This window comes from Dama dama, chromosome 10, assembly GCF_033118175.1.
Source record: "Dama dama isolate Ldn47 chromosome 10, ASM3311817v1, whole genome shotgun sequence".
NCBI classification, from domain to species: domain Eukaryota; kingdom Metazoa; phylum Chordata; class Mammalia; order Artiodactyla; family Cervidae; genus Dama; species Dama dama.
In genome coordinates this window covers 3350911-3369108 of record NC_083690.1, presented here as the reverse complement: position 1 = coordinate 3369108, position 18198 = coordinate 3350911, and the positions used below count along the sequence as shown (strand labels likewise).

The 18198-nt window shown below is 60.9% G+C and overlaps 2 protein-coding genes across 15 annotated transcripts in view; one reads left to right on the top strand and one right to left on the bottom strand.

Moving 5' to 3' along the window:
• TSC2 (TSC complex subunit 2) overlaps positions 1 to 11973 on the bottom strand; it is a 29827-nt gene extending 17854 nt beyond the window's left edge. For 6 of the 12 annotated variants that reach the window (XM_061152560.1, XM_061152559.1, XM_061152561.1 and 3 more), the window contains exons 1-14: positions 11830 to 11949; positions 11106 to 11272; positions 9997 to 10083; positions 8208 to 8318; positions 7352 to 7496; positions 6248 to 6365; positions 5807 to 5855; positions 5259 to 5384; positions 4863 to 4936; positions 3726 to 3852; positions 2843 to 2986; positions 1941 to 2078; positions 1330 to 1433; positions 873 to 954 (exon numbers count right to left, since the gene is read on the bottom strand). In XM_061152560.1, the coding sequence (XP_061008543.1) occupies positions 873 to 954; positions 1330 to 1433; positions 1941 to 2078; positions 2843 to 2986; positions 3726 to 3852; positions 4863 to 4936; positions 5259 to 5384; positions 5807 to 5855; positions 6248 to 6365; positions 7352 to 7496; positions 8208 to 8318; positions 9997 to 10083; positions 11106 to 11243 (1443 nt within the window). In that variant the 5' untranslated portion in view covers positions 11244 to 11272; positions 11830 to 11949. Of the gene's footprint in view, positions 1 to 872; positions 955 to 1329; positions 1434 to 1940; positions 2079 to 2842; positions 2987 to 3725; positions 3853 to 4862; positions 4937 to 5258; positions 5385 to 5806; positions 5856 to 6247; positions 6366 to 7351; positions 7497 to 8207; positions 8319 to 9348; positions 9368 to 9821; positions 9924 to 9996; positions 10084 to 11105; positions 11273 to 11829 lie in introns of those variants that run through there. The other 6 variants (XM_061152568.1, XM_061152569.1, XM_061152566.1 and 3 more) reach the window with 6 other exon arrangements.
• Positions 11974 to 12098: 125 nt separating this feature from the next.
• Positions 12099 to 17608, top strand: NTHL1 (nth like DNA glycosylase 1). 3 transcript variants are annotated; one of them, XM_061152572.1, is made up of 6 exons: positions 12099 to 12216; positions 13252 to 13490; positions 13996 to 14166; positions 15023 to 15182; positions 17189 to 17294; positions 17398 to 17608. In XM_061152572.1, exons 1-6 carry the CDS (start codon positions 12099 to 12101, stop codon positions 17519 to 17521), a joined length of 918 nt encoding a protein of 305 aa, XP_061008555.1. In that variant the 3' UTR covers positions 17522 to 17608. The 3 variants fall into 3 exon arrangements, with proteins under 3 accessions (XP_061008555.1, XP_061008557.1, XP_061008558.1); XM_061152574.1 differs by having other exon boundaries at positions 12104 to 12216; positions 13993 to 14166; XM_061152575.1 differs by having other exon boundaries at positions 12110 to 12216; positions 13255 to 13490; positions 13993 to 14166.
• The last annotated feature ends 590 nt before the right edge of the window (positions 17609 to 18198 follow it).

Sequence of the window (18198 nt, the reverse complement as noted above, 5' to 3'; positions counted from 1 at the left end):
GGTACACATCGGTCCAGCGTGGGCAGAGTCTGCGGGTGCAGGCTCAGACGTGAACACGGCAATGACTGTGTCCCCGCTCCCGCAGTGTCACGATTCAGAAGGACCCCATGCGGAGGGCCCTCTGCGTGTGCGCTGATATCACGGAGCCCACTGTCATGGGGCCGCAGGAGGCGCTTTAACAGAAGCAGCTACAAGGCACTACAGGAGCGGAGAACAAGACAAGATGACCCCAACACAAGGGACTTGGGAACCCAGAGGGCTTCCTGAAGAGGCAGTGCTGAGCTGGACTCTGAAGAGTGAATTCCAACAGACAGAGATGCAGAGAAAGGGGAGGCTGAGAGGGCAGGCGGGGCCAACAGGTCCCAGGAGCAGCAGGCGCTACAGTGAGGCTGCCGTGAGGAAGGTGCTGGAAGAGGGGAGACACCTGGCGCCTGAGCGCCTCCCCCAGAGAAGGCAGCCCAGTGGGCGGGGCTATGGCTGCTCTGGAAAGAAGGGCAGCTTCTGGCCCCAAATCCAGAGAAGGATGCACCAGAAGGGAAGCAACACAGCAGAGAGACAGGCAGGGCGTGACCCCACCGTGGCAGCGGGGGACCCACCCAGAGTCCGGAGGGCGAGCATGATCACAGAGTGAAAGGAAAACGTCCCCACACAAGTCTGTTTTCCTGAAGGCAGGGGCTGTGCCCTCCTGGCCTCTCAGCCATAGGCCTGGCAGGAGGGAGGGAGGGAGGGGTCAATGAGGAAACAAAGCCTGCCACTGAGGGGTCCCAAGAAGGGCCACAGGCTGCTTCTGAGGCCAGCAGTGCCCTGCATGGCCCTCGGAGGCCACCCCGCCCCCGCCGCCCCAGGGCTCCCGCGGCGGCCCAGGCACGCACCTCGTAGAACTGCCTGTTGATGAGCAGCACGAAGGACAGGACGTCCAGCACCTTGATGCGCACGGCGCTGCGTGACTCACTCCTGGGGGCGGGGCACACTGCTGGGCTGGGCAGGTACATCAGCCACCACCTCCCTCGCACCAGCCTGAGGTCCGAGGGTTCCTCTGGGCACCCCATCCCGACCCGCCTCGGCGGCAGGCGAGACTGAATCCAGATTCTTGCCACCTGGACCCAGCACAGCAACATGCAGACCCAGAACAGGTGAAAGGCAGAGCACCTGGCCCTCAGAGAGGGCCTCTTTCCAGACAACCACCCCACAGGAGCAGCAAGCGCAGCGGCCTCAGGGGACTGACTGTCTGTCTGTCCTACTGGAAGACAAACCCTCTCCCACGCAGTGAGAACCGTCACATTCAAGAACCAGGGAGGAAAGTGCTAACTGTTCTGGTCGTGCGCCTACCTGAAGAACCTCTCCATCAGCAGCTGCAGGTTGTGGATCCAGCCGTCCTTCGCTGGATGGATGGACTGAGCCCTGTAGGTTATTAAGTTTAAGAGGGAGGACTCCTGTCAAAAGAAGAAAGACCTGGGGTTAAGGAGCCACTCAGCCCTTTCCGAGATTTTCTCATAAACCCAGCCCCACGCTGCTGGCCTAGGAGACGAGCCACGCCAGGACACAGGGAGGGAGCCTACATGATAGAGGCTCTGCTGGCCTCAGTGAGGACTCACTGAACACCCATGTGAAAGCCTGGCATCAGGCTAGCCTCTCTGTGCCAGGACGGCCTGCGGCGCGGGGAGCAGACATGCCGAGCGCGGAACTGCCAGGCATCCATCTCCCACCACCGAGGTGGGCGGAGATGGAGTTGAGCTGTGTGGAGCACCCAGGCCCGCACGCCTCCAGCCTGCTGACGCCTGCAGACACCACCGCTGGGGCACAAACCCCAGGGGAACAGGAGCCTGCCCGGGCCTTTACTTCAAACTCATGGAGAACCTCCCCCAGACCCACACAGCACCCCTGCCAACCACCTGACCTAAACCCCAGCCCCACCGTGGTGAGGAGAGAGGTGGTCTTACAGGCCTCTGGTCCGCACACCTCTCCACGAGCTCAAAGTATCTCTCCTGCGAGCCATGAAACTCATTCTGGTCACAGAGCTCCTCCACTGTGCTCAGCAGGTCGTGCACAATGGCGCTCAGCTCTGGGCTGTCCAGGCTCTGCAACACAGGGATGCCGGCACTCAGGAAGGAGCCCAGCTCCCTGCCAGGACTCGGCATTGGAGTCCTCAGCTCAAGGCAGCTGGGTCCAGACTCCAGCTCTCCAGCCAGGCGGGGGCATGACTGCCCCATGCTGGGTGTGCCAGGCACTGCGCTGCTCCTGCCCACTCAGAACGGTGGGTCCCATGGAGTACTGGCGCTGCCTGCAGAGTGGGCCACCCCCAGGATCTCGCACCTTCTGGGGGTCCCGTGGCGCAGTCTTCCAGCCCATCCCTCCAAGATTAAGCACTGCCTGAACAGTCAGCACCCACCCCTCAGGGACAGGAGCCCAGGCCCCACTGAGTTCCAGTCCTTCCCCCCATGGGAGGCCCAGGCCCGAGCCTGCGTTGTGTGTGCCCGCCTCTCCTCACAGCCCCTGCTCGAGCACATCCTCCTTTCTGCCACGGGCAACGCCTTCCTCCAAAGGTCCACCAAAACGGCGGGCAGGAACTGTCTTCAGGGTCTACTTGCGGCCGTGGGGGTGACCCGGCAGGTTACGCTGTCCATCCTGACTGATGTGGCCCCCACCCCCTGCCCACCTATGACACAGTCCTGCTCCAGCTGACAGAGCGTGTTTGGGAAAAACAGCCATCTTCAGTGGACCACGAGCTGACAGCCCTGAAAATCATCAGGGGACATGGTGCAGCGGGCTCTGAGGGAGGACCCTCCCGGCTGACCAGTCCACAGTCCCGGTCTCCCCATGCCAGCCTTCCTGCCCACCTCACCTGGAGCTGCTGGAGCAGACGCTCAATGATGTTCAGCAGGATGTCCCAGGTCACGGCCTGGAGATCCCTCCTGTACTTCTTGATGAGTCTGGTTATGGAGAGAACAATCTCGTAGGACACCACCTCATTCGGACAGGTCATGGCCTGGAACACGGGGCATGTGGTGGTCAGCTCCTGCTAGATCTCGCAAAGGAAGCCCCAGCACACAGCCCTCCCTCGGAACACAGCCTGAGACACTTCGCTTCCACACAGCTCATGGGCCACAGAAACAGCACCTCAGGAGCCCAGAAGTGTGTGTTCTATGCTGGCTCCAAAGGGCCTGATGGAGCCAGACCGTTTACTTCAAACTCTGGGCCCCGAATGACCGGCCTCATGAAACGCAAGCCATGCACAGAGAGCATGCCCTCCCCAGCCAGGACGACCCTGATCAGGATGTGGTGCAAGCCTGGACACCACCCAGCTCATCTGTTCGTCTGGTAAGCTGAGGAGAGTGTGATCGCCCCAGCTCACGAGAATGCCGTGACAACTACGTGAAAACACACAACAAAGTGCTCCAGACCCCACCAGGCACTGCAGAGACATGAGCTACCATCTCTGGCCCCATTCTAGAATAAGAGCAAGGCTGCCACTTGACCAAGGAAACTGTCAAAAGCAAGCATGCGGCTATCCCCAAGGGACTCTTGAGCAGTCCTGATGTTAATTGGCAGAAAATGAAATTCATAAAGTATAACATCTGCTTGCGAATGAATCCTTCAAAGGCCTCACATCTCTTCCCTACAGGCAAAGCCCCGTCCCTGCAGCAGACTCCAATCTGACAGGCCTGACCCAGCTGAGGGGAAACCCCCACACTCGCCAGCTTACCGTGGTGCGGAAACTAAGTTACCTCATAAAACGATGGCAACACAGATGTTGGGGAGTTCTTGAGAGAATAGAGCCGGTGGGCACCCCAGAGAGCCATGCCAACAAAGAACACGGCTCCTCTCAGCAGCGGTGCATCCTCCATGTAGGCTCTGAAAGTATCCCCGGGAACACGGGACATGAGCAGAGGGCAGCCCAGTGTCTGTCAGGCTCCAGCAGCTTCTCCAGAGGTCCCTACGCTTCTGAGGTGGGAGCCGAGTAGGGGAAAGGATTGCGCAGGGGGCTCGGGGCAGCACAACTATGCAGCCTGTTCTCACATTTGCTCAACAGTCATCACGCTGACCGGCTGAGGAGCCACACGAGCTGCCAGGACACAAAGGCCCTCGGCCTCGTGGTGCCGACAGCCTTGGAGAAACAGGTGTGACCCAAATGACTGCGTAAACTAACGCTAGAGACCCCCTCAGGTTACAGCTGAGGAGGAGCTGTGGGACATGACAGCAGACCTGCTCGGGCCATCGGGGAACCAGGCACAACACTGAGATGTCAAGGACACTCAGAGAAACTCAACCCGGGCAGCAGGACATTCCAGCAAGACGAACAGTAGTGCAAGGCCCAGGGTGGCCAGCAGAAAGGCAAGACGGAGGAACAAGAGGCTCACAGGCTGAGGGCACTAGGAGCCACTGTGGCTTTAGGCAGAGAAGGACACCACCGTCAGATCTGTGTGGCTGCCGTGTGGAGGACTGGACTTGGGAGGCCAAGAGTGGGTGCAGGAGAGCAGTGAGCAGGTGAGCGCTGAGGGTGCGGGTGGGGCCGGGGAGTGGACCGATGAACCATCTCAGGGCAGAAGTGACCGGCCCTGTGATGGTCTGGCTGCGGGAAGTGAGGCAGGCCTGGGGATGCGGCCCTGCTGGAGGAGGTCCACGTGTGGAGTGGGGTCGGGAGCTCAGGCTGAGTATCCTGACTTCACCAGCAGGAGGAGGACAGGAGCAGAAGACGTATGCCCCAGCTTAGCGCTCCCTTATGGAGCAGCCCCCCACCAGCCCAGGAAGCTCCCATCAGCCTGTGCTGGGCCAGAGCCCACATGGGGAGCCCTCCTGGGGATCCCCGCGGCCCCCGAGCTGCCCGCACCCTCGCCCACAGGGGCCGGGCGACCCGCACTCACCTGTCCTCCATGATGCGGCACATGTGGTAGATGGCACTGTGGCCCAGGTGGGTGCCCAGGAGGTTGCGCATCAGCTGGGAAGGGACACACTGCCGTCGGACGGGCAGACACGAGCCCCAGGCCTCATACGGCCACGCCCTGCAGCCCTCCACGCCCAGCTGCTCTCCACCACCTCCTCCCAGACACAGGTACTCGAGTTTGCCCTCAAAATGCCACCAAACCCTGGCCTCCGCTCGGCCACTGGGAAAATGCATTGGCTTCCCTTAGCAGGCCACTGTCTGGGAGTGCCGGGAGTCAGAGGCCATTCACTGCACGCTAGACGGCCCTTGTCCCGTGCTCGGGCTGACTTATCACCTCCCCTGGGAAGTCTCTGTGGAATGGAAGTGGAGACCCTACCTTCCAGCAAGGCTCACAGAGCTCCTTGACGTTGATGGTGCGGCAGAGGGTGACGATGAACAGGGGGAGGCTCTCGGCAGGCAGACAGTTGTAGCAGACCACGGCATCCAGCACCTGCAGAGACACCTGGGGGGCGGAGAGAGGGTCAAGCCGGCCCTGCCTCCTGCCTGCAGGGATGGCACACCTCCACTGCTTCCCACCGATGACCCTTTGGCCAGTGACGATCGCCCTCCCTCTGCCAAAGTGGCCCTCCTGGGACCCTCAGAGTCAGTGAGTGTCTGGGAGGCCCTGCTCCATCCTAGTCACAGTGGGTCATCCCGTCATAAACCATGACCCCACAACAGACATCACCCAACTGGCCTTCCTTACAGGAGAGTCCTGAGGCTCAGAGAGGCCAAGCAGCATGCCAGAGGCCACCCAGCTGGTGAGCGGCAGCACAGGGCTTGACCCCAGGGCCCAGGGTCTCAGTTGCAACACCACCTGGCCTGCCCAGGAGGGTGGAAGGGACCGTCCCTGGGGGGAGGGGGGCCTTGTGGGGGGTTACTGACCTCTATGTCCACGGAGGACACAGTCTGGACACACAGCAGGCAGACCATGCTGGGGAAGAAGCACAAGGCAGCTGAGAGGACACTGCCCAGAGGCCAGGTGGCTCCACTCTACTTCCTGCTTCCTCGACAAAGTCAGTTAAAAAGGCGGCTTGCCCTCCCTCAGGGCCCGCCTCCCCACCACTGCTCGTGCGTGCGGGGTGTGCAGCACCAACACCGCACCCCTGCCCGCAGGCTGCAGTGCTCTGAACACGTGACGAGAAACAGTAAACCAGTCACCAGGTGACGTCACACATGTCACAAATGCCATGTGGAAAATGGCTCTGGCCACTTCCAATGTCTCATTTAATGGTTTCAACAGCTGTATTCACCCTGCAGAGCTGAACTGCCGGCATGAGACAATGAGACTGTGATCAGGCCAACGTGACTTAAAGGCTTTCTTACTGGACCATGGATGCGATGTATTCATCAAGGTAACAGCTATTGAATTTGACTAAGTTCACGAGCACCAGGAGGAATTCGGAGGACAGGCCGACATCCATCCACTGCAGGACAAAGTCCGCTGGGGAGAAGAGAGCACCGTCCATACAACTCACCCCCTCCCCAGGAAACCGTGTCCCCCTCCCATTCACTGCTGGAAACCACATCCATGGTCCCCAGGGAATGACAGGCGGGCCACCAGGGTGCTGACGGCAGCTGAGCTGGAGCCCCAGCAGGCCAGCGAGTCACAGGAGCTCACCAGCACCCAGGTGCATGCAGGGTCTGGGCTGGGGAATGGGTAGCCTTTGTGCATCTGATGCTCACAGATGCTTACCCCTGATGCTGGGGGTGCAAACAGGGAGTAAGAGTCTAGGAGGGCCTCCCCCGACAAGAGACACAAGCATTGCTCAGTTCCTAGCCAAATAAACTTGGACAGAAAACCTGACCACTGCCTTAGCGTTAGCACCTGTGCCAGAGCAGAGCCGAAAGCTGAGGCCCATTTTCTAATTTACGGAACAGCCAGGCCCAAGTCAGATTCACTTCTTCCTCTGCCCTTCTCTCCCCACAGCAGTGACATGAACTCTAAAGATCATGGAAACTCGCACTGTAAGGGCAACAGGGAGGATGGTCAGCTAAGGGAAGGACTAGGAGGCCAGACTTGTGTGAAGGGGAAGAAGGAAGACAGGCAAGGTGGCCCTGGGCCCCAGAAACCTCAGGACACTCTGGGCAAGACCCAGCCTGAGGCCTGGGTTGACAGCACGCTCTCCAACAACGAAACTCAGACCACCTCCTGCCTGCCCAAAAGACATGTCCAGACCCTAGTCCCCAGGGGTCAGAGCCAGCAGGTCTGGAGCGAAGCCCAGAACTGTGCGTTTTCAACAAGCTCCCCAGGAGCTCTGGGCAGCTGAAGCAGGCTGCACACAGGTAAGCAGACCTGGGTGCTGCAGCGCCCTCTTCAGGCCGCCCTTGTGAACTGCAGCTCTCCCTCTGGACCCCGAGGCCTTGGGTATCTCGGATTACATCTGATCACCAAGGCCAGAGAAACCTCACACCCAATGTGGCACCCACCCAGCTCTTCTTCCAAGTAGGTGATGTGTCTCCCATTGTCTGTGAGGGCCTTGAAAACTTCCAGTCTCTCGTGGAGGTCTTCATTAGAGGGGTAATCCTTAATGACCTTGAAGAAGAGGGCCCTGAGAACGCCCAGGCGGTCCCCCTGAAGACAAAACCATGGGGTCAGCAGTCAGGATCCCCTGGGTTTCCCGGGCAGCTGTGAGAAGTCCTGGAAGTGCCACAGGCCCCAAGACTCCCAGCCCTGGGGCTGTCTCCCTCCCCTAGGAAGCAGCTGTGAGGGACCAGATGGGGAGGGGATCAGGCACGCTGGTCATCAGCTGACCTGTGTGTGGAGCACCTACTAGGTGCCCAGGTCTAGACATGGGGGCAGGCACTCAGCGGGGGCCAATGCACCCCACATTCAAGGGGTGCTCACACAATGACAACAGCGGCCTAGCCAAGCTGAGGTGGGGGCTTCTCGGAGCAGGGGTGTGAGGGCGTGGAGGAAACCAGCCAGGAGGAGAGGGGACCGCCCGGGCAGGAATGGCGAGGGGCGGCCTGGGTGTTCCAGCAGGGCCGGACTCCAGGGAGCAGGGGCGGGAGGTTAGTGAGAGCAAGACAGCAACGGCACACTTGTGCCAGCACCACTCCTCACGCGGCACAGACTGCCTCGTTTACACCCCAGAGGAGGAGGGACAAGCACCCTCACTGGACAGGGGAGGTGGCGGTGGCTTGTGCGGGTCACAGAGATCGGAGGGGTGACACACGTGCCCACACGAGCAGTGCGGCTGCGGGGCCCTGGGCACCAGCCGACCTGTGCGGGGTGCCACCACTAGACGCGAGTCCGGCGTGCTCAGCACGCGGCCGCCCTTACCTGCCCCTGGACGATGGCCTTCAGCAGAGCCAGCACCGCATGCCGAGCCTCGGGCGGCCGCTCTGGCTGCAGCAGGTCCGAGACAGCCTTCCAGAGTGCTTCCACTGCATGCTACCCGGCAGAGAGGGGATGGCGATTGGTGTGCTGGCCCCTCAGCTCAGAGGACAGTCTCATGGGCACAGGACAGACAGTTCTGACTTGAACTCGCTTCTCTAAAGCCCTCATGTACATGTCACAGCCTGCAGCGAGCATGAGCCTGACCAGGGGAACCTTCAAGCCTGACCAAGCGCCTTTAAACCCTAGCCGGTCCTTTAATCCTCACCAGGCCATAGGCTGAGGGCAGGGAGGAGGGCAGGTGGGCCAGGGAGGCTGTCCTGGCTGCCCCTGGAGGTCAGCAGGGAGTTCCCAGAGCTTGCTCAGCCTCTCTGGGCAGTCACCTGAAGACGCTCAGAACCAGCAGTGACAGAGCGATCCGCGGGCCTGCGACCTGACCCAGGAGCCCCGTGCTCTGGTTCCCCCTAGTGTGAACAAGCCAGCTTCGGGCTACTTAGCACTCTACCCCAACTCTGCCTCTGCTAAATACTCTGTGCAGGTTCTGGAACCTGCTTTCTAAGTCTACCCAGCCCACGAGGGAACTGAGCCCTTTCCCCAGAGCTCTTTGAATCAGCCTCTCATATCACCTTCCTTTCCCCACTTCAGCCAAGGTTTCCAGACCAGTCACCCTTTCCTGCACTCACTCCTCTTAAGAGGGGGGCTAAAATGTCTTATAGATGCAGTCTGACCAACACTCCGACCAACTCCAGACACCTCGGAACCTCCCTTCCTCTGTCCCATTCCCTGTACTCCTCCCGATGCAACCTAAGCCCCCAGTCTACCCGGGCCTCTGAGGCTGAGCCGCGCATTCACTAGACGGCACCCCGGTCATGGCTCCCTTTTCTGCACTCACACCGACAACTCTGAGAACTCTGATGCCTATCCTCACATTTATCCCTGGTGAAGTGCAGCCTGCACGTTTCAGATGGTCTGCAGAGGATACAGGGGTCACTCTCCCCCAAGCAGATCTGAACCCGCCACGTATGAGACCCACGTCTAGCCCTGTGTCACTCGCACAGAAGTGGGGCAGCAAGGCGAGTGCACAGACCTGGAGGAACTCTAACAGCAGCGTCCCCTCTGTCCACAGGACGTGGGAAAGAGCCTGAAAGCACCTGTCAGAAATAAACATGCCTACATCTGTGAGGCTGCTTAATGCCACCCAAACGTCTCTCCCCAAAAGACTCTCCTGCAAGTGTGTAATGTGAGAGGACAGTGACCGTGCATTTCTTTAAGCCACCGCAAAACCTCTCCCGAATCTGCTAACTTAAGAGCCTAACCCGTTGCTCCCCATCTCCACACGTAACTGGCCTCTCAGAGTTGTGCTCAGGACATTTCCAGAAGCTTCCCTATCACTAAGTGAAAGAAGTCTCTCAGTCGTGTCTGACTCTGCGACCCTATGGACCATACAGTCCATGGAATTCTCCAAGCCAGAATACTGGAGTGGGTAGCCTTTCCCTTCTCCAGCAGATCTTCCCAACCCAGAGATCGAACCCAGGTGTCCTGCATGGCAGGATTTTTTACCAGCTGAGCCACCAGGGAACCTCTCCCCATCACTATGACAAGACTAAATTTCTCAAACGGTGTGCAACAGTTCCTTAGCAAAGTCAGCTGTCAGTCCTGCTCCTAGAAAAAGCCAAATCAGCCTTTAGTGCAGTTCACATGAATCTGTCCCGTCACCCACCCGAGACACACCTACCTCTTCGAATTTCTTCGTTCGGGCAACCTCACAGATCTGCCCTATCACCCGGATGCGATTGTTGAGGCCACATTCAACACTCAGCTCCTAGAGAGATAAAGAAGGCAAGGGGGTCCCGGCTCAGGGACCAGGTCTCCTTACCTGTGAATCACAGGGCACTCTAAGAACTGCCCTGTCTTACCAACACTGGAGACGTACAGCAGACCTCTTGAAACCAGGAATCACTAGTTGACCACTCCCACCTTAAGGGAGTGAGAACAAACAACTTTTTTTTTTCATAGCTACACTTTTCTTCACTAAAAAAAAACTCACATATGAAACTCACCATTGTAATGACTTTAAACTGTATAATTCAGCTTTTAGTATATTCAGTGCTTGCAACCAGATCCACTAATTCCAGAACATTTTCATCACCTCAAAAGGAAGCTTCACTCCTCATCCCCTCCTCACCCAAGCCCTGGCAAAAACTAATCTACTTTGTCTCTATCGGTTTGCTTATTCTAGACACTTCATATATACACAATCATACATTAATGTGAGACTTTGCGATTGGCTTCTGTCACTTAGAATGTTTTCAAAGTTCATTCATGCTTTTGCATGTTATCAGTGCTTCATTCTTTTTGGCAAATAACAGTCTCTCCATCCTATGGATGTATCTATCGTATTTTGCTGACACCTTCACCAACTGATGAGCATGTTGGTTGTTTCTGGACAGGAAACTTTAAAAGCACAAAAATTCAACATTATTTATGGGCAAAGCACTGACTAGGCACGTGCTGGGAGAGTCCAACACACGCAAAAGAATGAAGACTTACTTCTTCCAGGAACTCTCAAATTATCAGTTACACCTGGGCATAATCCTAATCACCTGCAGAGACCGTGGTGTTCTGGTCACATCTAGTGAAACAGATTTTCTTAACATCAACATCTGAATACAAACTCCAGTGTACTGGACCAAGTCCCCAAGATCCTGACTTCCTGAATACCCAGAGGAAAACCATCACCACCATGATGCTGGGGACACCAGCCCCACAGAACCTGGTGACAGGTCAAACTCAGCGTTCCCTGCACCTCCCATTCAGCAGAGAAGACCCAGGCAGCTCACTCACTCTCAGGATTTCCGCAGTGATGATAAACTCAGTCTGTTTGCCCTCTGCAGACCTGGGATTTGGCCGTGGAGTCCCCAGTCCCAACAGAATCTTGAACTTCTCCTTCAAGCCTGAATCTTTGCTTGCTGGCTTAGCCATGCTGGGCAAGGACGCACCAGAGGACTCCTCTGTGCCGAGAATCAGGCAGAGACCTCAGGAACGGCTCTGCCCGCCCGCCCCCCAGCGGACCGCCGGCCGCCCGCGGACCCTAGGTTCCCGGTGTGCACGACCTTTCTTCCTCCCACAGTCCCCTGGAGACCTCCACCACAGCCAGGCGGTCCCAGCCAGAAATAAACCTATGAAGGGCCCGGCCGTCCGCCCGCGCCTCCTGACTCAGTGCGTGCGGTGAGAGAGGGGCCCCGGACGGCCGCCGCGGGGTCCAGGGAACCCCGATGTCTGCCGTCTCTCTTCGCCCCGTGTGGGGGAGGACTGTCGGGGGGACGCCAGGAAGAGGGACCACCCCCCTCCGCAACCGCCACGGACTTAAAGCCAAGGAATGCTTGGAGCTCCAGGGTCAGCCTGAGGTGGGAGCGCCCGAGGGTCGGGCGCTACACCGCGGGGTCCGCCCCCGCCGCCTCAGCGCGGGGCAGGCCTGGAGGGGCAAACGTCCCCCGCTGTCCCGTCGGGGCCGGCCACCCCGCGGGCCGAGCCGGCGCCTGCGGCCCGGACGCCGCGAGCCACTCACCACTCGCCCCGCCCGCCGCGCGCCGGGCTGTCCCGGGGCAGAGAACCCAGCACACCCCCGGCCACAGGCCGCCGCCGGAAGCGCGACCCGCACTTCCGGCCGTGGGAGGGGGCTGTGGGAGGGGGCTGTGGGAGGGAGCCGAAGGTCGCCGCAGCGCTTGCTGGGAGGCGTAGTCCTGGGCCGCTCTCTGGCCGGAAGGCCGGGCGAAGGGCTGGTCACGTGGGAACAGCGCGGGGGCAGCCGGGAGGTGTAGTCCGCAATAATCCGCCATGAACGCGGCGGGAGTGAGGATGGTGGTGACCCGCGCCCGGAACCGGGGGACCGGGGCCAGCCTGCAGGGGGGTGGGGAGAAGGCCGCGCCGCTCCGGAGCGGAGAGGCGGCTGCAGGTAGCACCGCGCCCGAGGTGGGGCACAGGAGGAGAGGCGGGGAAGGGAACCTTCAAGGGACTGGAGGCTGGGGTCCCGGTCGCACGTGAGGGCTCCGCGCCGCGAGGGCTGGTACCCAGCAGCCTCGGGCGAGCTCCTGGGTTTCACGTCGGGGGACAGCGGGGCGGGCCGTGAGTTCCCGCCTTGAGCTCCGTTCCCAGCAGACAGGGGCTGAGTTCGGACATTCCCACCTCCTCCGCCTACATCTGTTCAAGAAAGACCTCCCAGTCCCACTAGCATGCTCTAGGGAACGCCACTTGTGCCAGGCCGACTGCGAGGCGCACTGGCCCTGTCCTGAGAGCTGCTTCCAGCTCAGAGGTCCGGTGCCAGGGACACTCCCAGCCAGGTGGTTTCTCCCCCTGCTAGACGGTGCCTCTGAGAGAAAACGGGAAACGGCGTGACTTTCCTTACCATTTACATCCGTGTTAGGGACCTACATGTTTCCTTATTGAGGGCTTACTTTGGGACTCAGTGATGAGTGAGGATGACAGGGCCCCTGCCCCTTGTCCTGTCTGGATGTCTGCAGGACTGGGCAGAGGAGGATTCCCACAGACACCCAAAGACCCCAGGAGTAGCCCAGACGGACAGGATGACACACTGGGCAAGAAGCATGGCGGGGGGACAGGCACAGTGGGCGCGAGCATTGATGCCAGGGCAGTTTGGAGTGCTTCACAAGTAAAGAGGAAAACCAATGAAAGGTTTCCAACAGGAAGTCACACGACTTAATCCAGATTTTAGAAAGCTCTCTCTGATAGCGTTGAGACTTGAGCAGGGGCTGCCATGGTGGAGGCTGTCACTGGCGTCCTCATGTGCGGCAGTGGGCTTGGCTGGAGGGGCAGCGCCATAAGGAAGGCTGACCTGGCCCAGAACACGTGCTGTACAGGCCAGAGCACCCCCGGCTATAGTAGGTGATGGGTGATGGGTGATTGTTGAACAAATGATATGGGATGAGATAGCAAGTAGAGCAGTGCCCACATCTAGTGGCACTTTTTGCAGAAGGGAGGAAAAGCTATGGCCCCGTGAAGCGTCAGCGGAAGACACGAAGACTGAGTGTGGCCTACGAGGCCTCAGAAAGTGAGAAAGGCGAGGTGCCTGAGCGTCTCCAGGCACCATCCTGGGAGCCTCAGGACTGGCGGCGGCAGCTGGACAACATCCGGACCATGAGGAGTGGGAAGGACGCGCCCGTGGACCAGCTGGGGGCTGAGCACTGCTTTGACCCCAGCGCATCCCCAAAGGTAGGCAGGGATCCATCTGCTGGTGACCTCTTCTGAACAAGACATTCACTTCCTCTCAGGTCTCTAGCAGGGACAGCTGGCACATCAGGGGTGTTGGGTAACATTGGCTCAGAGAGGGAGCTCCTTATACTTCACTGGCCCAGAGCCTGGTCCTGAGACCAACCTGATTCCAATCCCAAGTCTGCTGCCTTCGACTTGGGCCTCAGTTTGCTTGTCTGTAAAGTGAACTGCAGCATCCTTTGCGAAGTGATAGCAAGAGTAACCGAGCAGTTGAGCACTGGCATCGTGCCCGGTGCGGTTCTTTAAGCCTCACAGTCATCTTGCAAAGCAGGTGTGGTTATTTTCTTCCTAAGTGGAGAAACAGACCTAAGCCACACACCACACACGCCCCATTGGCCAGGCCCAGGGTGACACGTGGAGATGAGTAAAGGGCTTGGCTGGGGCCTGGCCCACGGTGAGCACCCAGGACCCGCTGCCACCCTGGTGCCTGTCCGTGTGCAAGCAGGTGCGGAGGTACCAGGTGCTGCTGTCCCTGATGCTCTCCAGCCAGACCAAGGACCAGGTGACAGCGGGCGCCATGCAGCGGCTACGGGCCCGGGGCCTGACGGTGGACAGCATCCTGCAGACGGATGACAGCACGCTGGGCGCGCTTATCTATCCCGTGGGCTTCTGGAGGGTGAGCCAGCCTGTGGCCAGCAGGCCTGGGGGCGCCACTGGCTTGCAAAAGGTGTCAAGGAGGCTGAGCAGCTGTGGGGTGGGGGGTGGGGGGTCGCCGGGGCAGGCATCCCTGGCTGTGAGTTTCCCCTGGAGCCCCAGCCTGCCCTTGTCTCTCTGACCAACCCACAGGGGGCTGGACGGTGGGGCCTCAGTCCAGACCCCAGAGCTCCTTGGCCTTTCCTGTCTGCAGCCCACCCCTTCCTTCCTCCCCCTCCCTGCCCAGCAGCCTGGCCCTTCCCTTCCTCGCTAAGGCTGCCCACCCACTTAGCCCTTGGTTGACTTGGAGCCTCCCTGGAGTGCACGGCCCCTCCCCTCGGGAGCAGCAGCAGGCCACCCGAGTACAGGGTGGCGGGTGGGCGGGGCTGTTTCCCGTTGGCACTGGCTTGGGCTGCAGTTTGTCAGATGGGTTTTAAATAGCCCTATCCACTCAGGCCCAGGATGGGAACTGCCCTGCTGGCCTGGCGGCAGGCGGGGGAGCCCCAGTCTCCAGCCTTCCTTCCTGAAGGCCCAGGTGCTGTTGAGCCCAGCTGCTGACATGGCCGGCCCTTCTTAGCCTGCCCGGTCTCCCATGGGGAGTGATGGTGCAAGGGGACTCAAACCAGACCCCACACACTTGTCCTAGGGCCCAGGCAGGTGGGAGGTAGGCAGGCCTGGACCTCCCTTGGCCTTCCTGCTGCCCTTGGCAAGCAGGTGCCTCTGAGTGTGTCCTGGACAGTGATGGGTAGCTCTGGGCACCTGGGGGTCTTCTCTGCGCCTCGTCCTCCCCGGTCAGGTGATACCCCTGACCTCCAGGGCTCACCCCCGCAATCTTTCAGAGCAAGGTAAAGTACATCAAGCAGACCAGTGAGATCCTGCAGCAGCGTTACGGTGGGGACATCCCAGCCTCCGTGGCAGAGCTGGTGGCGCTGCCCGGCGTCGGGCCCAAGATGGCGCACTTGGCCATGGCGGTGGCCTGGGGCACCGTGTCAGGCATTGGTGAGTGGAGCACACGTGAGGGGGGAGTGGCCGGCTCCAGGCTTGCTGGCTGCTGTCAAGGTTCCCCACGTCCCCAGCTCAGGTCTCCTCGTTCACAACTCAGCCCAAAGGATCAGGAGCGAGGCCGCCCCACCCAGAGACAGGTACTGACAGGAGGAGCTCCCGTTTGCTGAGCACCTGAGGTTGTGCTGAGCCCCGGGAGAGGCCCGCGGCCGACTCGGGACTGTGCCGCCTGAGCGAGAGAGACATCAGACAGCTCCCTACTCGAGAGTAGAAATGCTGACGGGGTGTACAGGGCACCTCGGGAGCCAGCCTGGTCTGGGGCGTCTGGAGGACTTCCCGAGGAGGTGATAAATCATCCAAGAGCTGAGTGGTGAGGTGGGCTGGCCAGGCCAAGAGGAGGAAATGCGCTCCAGGCAGAAGGAACAGCATCTGCCCAGCTGCGGCGCGGGGGAGAACCCAGAGCACAAGACTCTGGGATGAGCGTGGACAGATGGGAGATGGGACCCCAGCGGGGTGGGGGCGGCCCGTCCCCGGACTCCTCTCCTGGGTCCTTGTGGCGCATCCTGGCCCTGGAGGAGCTCCGAGTGGAGACAGACCCCGGCGTTGGGGTGGGCCAGCCTCCTCAGATCTTTGCCCAGCGGGTTGGGGCTTCCGAGGCCTCACGGCACAGGCCCAGTCGGCCTGGTAACCAGGCCTTGACCCATGACCATTGTGTGCCCCCACCCTGGCGCTTCTCAGGGTCTTGTGCAGAGGAGCCAGGAGAGGCGGTCGGGAATGCCCCAGGGCTCCCGTGGCTGGTGCAGCCTGCCCCTGGGCTGGGGACCCCTTCCATCTACTGCCCATGGGAGGAGGAGGGCCCCGCCCCCGTCGCGGCAGGAGCTCAGAAGCCCTGATGTGCAGGAGCCCGGCCAGGGCAGAGCCCCCACTCCCCACTGGGCTCCCGCAGCTACCAGCCACTCAGCAGACACTCGAGCTTCTCCTGGCGGCTGTCCTCGGCTGCCCGTGTCCAGGAGCGGGCGGGCGGGTCTGTGGGGGAGGGCCCGCCCTCAGCTGGACCAGCGGAGTGTGAGAACCGTGTGCTTCGTGGTTGTCCGTGGACCCAGCCAGCTGCAGGGTGACCCTGGCAGGGGTGGGGCACATCCCCCTCCAGTAGTAGCTGGGCACCCTCCCAGCCAGGTGATCCTGGGTGAGGCACTTGGCCTCTCTGAACTGGGCCACAAAGCGGGGGAAGCATTTGCTCCTGTTAGCAGCCCAGAGGTGCAGAGCCCTCTTGGACCGGCCACCCGGGGGGCTCACAGTGCGGTGCAGCCCTGGGTAACTTATGGGAGCGCTCACCTCCATGTTACAGAGAAAGAAGCCGAGCCTTGGCGACCCCAGGGTGTGACTTCTCCATTCGCCTGCTCTCCCTGAGCCCCCGGGACGCCTGTCACAGCTGTTGGGGAGGGCTGAGCCTTTTTCCAGGCAGCTAGCAGCAGAGAAGTGAGCTGCTGCAGGAACTCTCTTTCTCGCTTTCTCTTGGGCAGACACGATGCGGGGAGGAGATAGGGACCGCATCTGGTGAGGGGAGGGGACCCCACCGAGCAGGTGCCCCAGCCAAGCCCCCCGGGTGGCCGGTCAGGGGAGCAGGGGCTGCGGCCAGGTGGACGACAGCTGCAGCTGTCCTGGCGGCGCTCACCGCTCCGTCCCTGATGGTACAGTGGCAGGTGCTGTCTCTGTGGGCCGAGCTGCTGCCATCCAGCTTGGCACCCACAGCCAGTGCCAGGAGGCACTTCTGCCTGCACCCTGTGTAGAAGGCCAAGACCTCTGGGTCTGGCTCCAGCCCCTGCCCAGGCACAGGCCCAGGCAACCTTTGCAGTTCTGGGCCCTCCTCAGATGCTGGGGGGGGGGCGCAGGGAAGGAGCCATGGGGACCCCCCACCCACCCACGTTGGGAGCCACGGGCAGGGATGGGCAGTCTGGTCCAGTGAGGCTGCCAAGTGTTCACCCTGCCCCATTTCCAAGCAGCAGTGGACACACATGTGCACAGAATTGCCAACCGACTCAGGTGGACCAAGAAGGCAACCAGGTCCCCAGAGGACACCCGCAGGGCCCTGGAGGAGTGGCTGCCCAGGTGTGCCCACCCCCAGGGTGGGGTGGGGCGGGGCGGGCCCCCTCGGGTGGGCTCCCTCCCTGCCTCCCTCCACACTCCACACTGATGACTCCCACCCCCACAGGGAACTGTGGCACGAAATCAACGGCCTGCTGGTGGGCTTCGGCCAGCAGACTTGCCTGCCCGTCCACCCACGCTGCCAGGCCTGCCTCAACCGGGCCCTGTGCCCAGCTGCAGAGGGACTCTGAGGGCCTGGGGCCTCTGCCCGGCGCCACTCTGGCCACTGTCTGTCTGTGCCTTTGCTGGGGAGCCGTAGCCTGTTTATAATAAAGTTTGGGGGTTGTTTGTAGTTAGGGTCTGGCTGAGTTGTACCGGGGCCGGGGCGGGGGCGGGGGGCAGGCTGGAAAGCACACGCGTGAGCTGTGTGCACACCAATGCTCACATGTGTCTGGAACAGGGCGGTCTGGAAGCCTGGGATGGAGACGTGACGATCTGGGCTGCGGGCAGGGGCGGAGGTCGTGGGAGCCAGCTGCAGCCAGCTGTCTGGAAGCCTGCAGGGGACGCCGGCTGCCTCCCTCAGCAGCTGGCCGGGGACCTGGGAACACGCCCTCCTGAACTTGTGCCCCGAGAGCCTCGCCCCCACCTTGAGGCCCCACCCCCAGTATTTACACAGCCACCTGGCCTCACTGGACGCCAGCAGGCCCGGGAGGGCCAACACAGGGCAGAGGCCTGACCTGCGTGCTCCTACAGGGGGCCAGGGCCCAGTCTGGGGACAGGAGGGCAGAGCTCCGAGGCACAGGGGTCCCCAGTGTGCTGGGAGGGGCCAGGCAGATAGATCTGGGGAGCGGAGGCTGAGGAAGGGGGCTGTGTGCCTCAGCCGGGTCTTGGGGCGCCACAGGCTGCCGCCTCCTTGCCCGGACCATGG